At 36.1% G+C, this 3,536-nt stretch overlaps 1 protein-coding gene across 1 annotated transcript; it reads left to right on the forward strand.

Annotated features, from left to right (window-relative positions):
• Positions 1–1,932: 1,932 nt before the first annotated feature.
• LOC126893161 (uncharacterized) lies at positions 1,933–3,192 on the forward strand. The gene has a single exon (XM_050663114.1). It carries the CDS (start codon positions 1,933–1,935, stop codon positions 3,190–3,192), a length of 1,260 nt encoding a protein of 419 aa, XP_050519071.1.
• The last annotated feature ends 344 nt before the right edge of the window (positions 3,193–3,536 follow it).

Below are 3,536 nucleotides of genomic sequence, written 5' to 3' on the forward strand. Positions count from 1 at the left end.
AAAGTTAAACGAAAACTAGGTATGGGTATGAAACGTGGTAAAGGTGTTGGTTCATTTAAGCGACACGTGCTACAACCAATTATCAGAACGTTGAAACGAACTCCTCCATCACCAAATTTGCGTAAATCAGCTCTAGTTGCACTTGCAGCAGCTAGAACAGCCGTGAAGAATATAGGTGGGAAAAGAAATGTACGAGTTCCAAGAATCATTCCATTCGAATCAAAATCTGGTGGTATTTTACCTTTAATTCCCATCTTTGCAGGCTTATCAGCTCTTGGTAGTTTGGCTGGTGGTGCAAGTGCCATCGCAAAGACTGTAATTGATTCAAAGAATGCTCAAAAGAAACTAGAAGAGGACAAACGTCATAATAAAGCTATGGAGCATCTAGGCAAAGGATTATACCTTCGAAAAAACGCTAAAGGAGGCTTTGGATTATATTTAAAAAAGTCAAAAAACTACCGCTGAAGCTACCTAATAGACCTTTAATCAATGTGGACTTGAATAAATTTGTTAAACTACTTAAAATTCCAAATTTTCGTGGTGTGTTTATGAGAGATAATTTACCTCGTTACCCTCGTAAACATGAATGTGCTATAATTAATCTCGACATTTCAACAAACCCTGGTACACATTGGGTAGCTTACAGAAAGATAAACAAAGACATAGAGTATTTTGATTCATATGGTTGCTTGAAGCCACCTCAAGAACTAGTTTCCTATTTGAATGGTGGAAGAATTGCCTATAATAACGATCAATATCAAAGTTATAACCAAATAAACTGTGGACATTTGTGCTTAAAGTTTCTGTATAATGGAAAATATAAGCGCTGATGTCTGGTATGAATTACCACAAGATATTCGCCATGCACTAGAATATTATTTACCTTGCAAGAAAGACTATAAGAAACACGTATGGTGCGATGTTTGTGGGACGATGGAAAGTGTATGTGTATTTTGTAGAATACCGTATTATGAACAAAATATAAATAAAACAAGAAAAACATGTAACATTATTCTAAGAAAAATAAAGAAATGTTTAACATATTTTGGTATTTAACTTACTGCATCTTTTACCTCCTATCAGTCATGTCTCGATTATTGACCCTAACAAGTACTACAAACGAGTTTTCGTTTACTCCTCAAGTGCCTCTTGTGCTTGATCCGCTACGGCAGTATTATGTAGCAGTGTTGGGATTTCATACATTTAATTCAATTCCAAACATTGATGGTGAAAAGTTTTATTTCTATGAGCAGAATGATCGTACAAAGTTGCGTTATATCGAAATTCCATCAGGATCTTATGAAATTACCGATATCGAAGCATACATTCGAAATAAATTAATGGGTATATACAATTCGGTTCAGGAGTTCACTTTAAAACCGAACAACAATACGCTTAAATGTGAAATTTTCTGTCAAGATCATACCATTACTTTCGAGAAAGAAGATAGTCTTGGTAAATTATTGGGTTTCTCCTCAAATAGAGTGTTAAAATCAGGAAAAATGCATTCTTCGGACCAACCTGTAAATATTATAAAAGTATCAAGTCTACTATTTGAATGCAACATTACTGAAGGAGCCTTCTACGAAGACAGACCTGTACACACCATTCTGCATTTTCCGATAAATGTTGATCCAGGTTTTTCTATTGATGAACGTCCTCATAACCCTATATACATACCAATAAGCAGCAGTATACGTGAAATTACCAAAATTACTGTTAGTATAGTCGATCAGGAATTAAGACCTGTCAATTTTAGAGGAGAGAAAAGTACGCTCCATTTGGATTTTAAGGAAACGATATAAATGGGTTTAATTATAAAACAAAACTCTACAAGTCAATATCCATTAGTCTCACACAGATCCTGCATGCGACGTGACGTGTCTGCCGCCAATAAAGCCTTTCTTGTTGCCATTGGATTAAAGCTGAAAGATGTCAAAACGTCAATACATTCGACGGGGGGTTCAACAGCAGGAGCCTCAACCTCATATTTTCGATCTTTACCAAAAACCTCTGTTCGATAATACTATTAGAAAAGAAGAATTTCGGACATATACACCATACATCAAATCATTTAATAATAGTGACGTTGTCGAATTTATCATAAATCAATCAGATGCATTTTTTGGGATACACGAAACGCTGTTGGAAATTAAAGGAAGTATAGAGAAAGTAGGTGATGGCGTGGTTTCTCTTGCACCGAATGCTGGAGCTTTCTTGTTTGATACATGTACGTATATCCAAAGTTCACATGATATGGAAATAGTTAGAGACCCAGGTGTAGTTAGCACTATTCGCAGTTTGTTATGTTATACTCCTGAAGATTCCAAGTTTCTCAGTACTGCAGGATGGAACTATCCGAATAATCCACATATATCGGGAGACAACTTTAGTCTACTGATTCCGATAAAACATATATTCAACATTTTCAACGACTACAATAAATTAACCTATGGCCGTCAAGTGTTTCGATTTGTTCGAGCACGCAATGATAGAGACTGTATTCTAGTGAAAGAACCTAATGCTACAACAACAACAACAGTATCTTTAACTGTTTCCAGCATGGAACTCAAGGTCAAGCATGTCTTTCCCAATGATGATATGAAAATTGAATTAATGACTCCGATTAAGAATAATGTGCCGATAACTATACCTTTCCGTAAATGGGAGCTCAATGAACTACCTTCACTTACGTCAGGATCTCGACGCGAGATATGGAGTGTAAAGACAACTTCATCTGTTGAACGTCCACGCTATGTCATTGTGGCTTTTCAAACTTCTAAACGAGATGACATACACGCTGATCCAACGTTATTTGATCACATTAGAATGTCCAGCGTGCGATTAGTTATTAATGGAGAATACTGGCCTAACGAGAGAATGCAATTGGATTTTGCAAAAAATGACTATGCTATAGCTCACTATAACTATACGGAATTCTTTCCTAGTTATACTCTTTCCTCAACAAAACATCCCATCTTAGATTATGCTGCTTTCAAGAAATATGCCTTATTTGTTTTTGACTGTTCCAAGCAGGATGATACGTCATTCAGATCAGGAACCGTTGATGTTAAACTGGAAATCGAAGCAGATGAAGGTTTTCCGGCAGGCACTCGAGCCTACTGTTTAATTGTTCACGACAGCCTACTCGAATACTTTCCTCTAACAGAAGTTATCAAAAATATTATTTAAGTAGGTTTAAAGAGTACGTCACTCAGTATCAATCATCACGCTTAATCATGAGGATTGCTCTAGTTGACATACAGGGATTTATGGTAGATAGATTGTTTATACCCAAGGAACTCAGCATTGAAATTGGTTTTAAACGACATCATTACATATTTACGTCTCCGCAACCGTTTACTTCATTAACTAATCAAGATAAGAAGACAGTATTCTTCTTGGAGAAAAACGTGCATGGCATTCGGTATTCCAATGGTGATGTGGAATATTCCAAAATAAATCAAATACTAGAATCCAAGTTATTGTATGCTGCCGATTACATTTACGTTCGAGGAGAACAAAAAGCAGAGTTT

Source organism: Diabrotica virgifera, chromosome 1, assembly GCF_917563875.1.
Source record: "Diabrotica virgifera virgifera chromosome 1, PGI_DIABVI_V3a".
Lineage (NCBI taxonomy): Eukaryota > Metazoa > Arthropoda > Insecta > Coleoptera > Chrysomelidae > Diabrotica > Diabrotica virgifera.

Bases quoted from the DNA above. Each gene is read 5' to 3' on its own strand.
- LOC126893161 (XM_050663114.1), top strand. From the start codon at position 1,933: ATGTCAAAACGTCAATACATTCGACGGGGGGTTCAACAGCAGGAGCCT.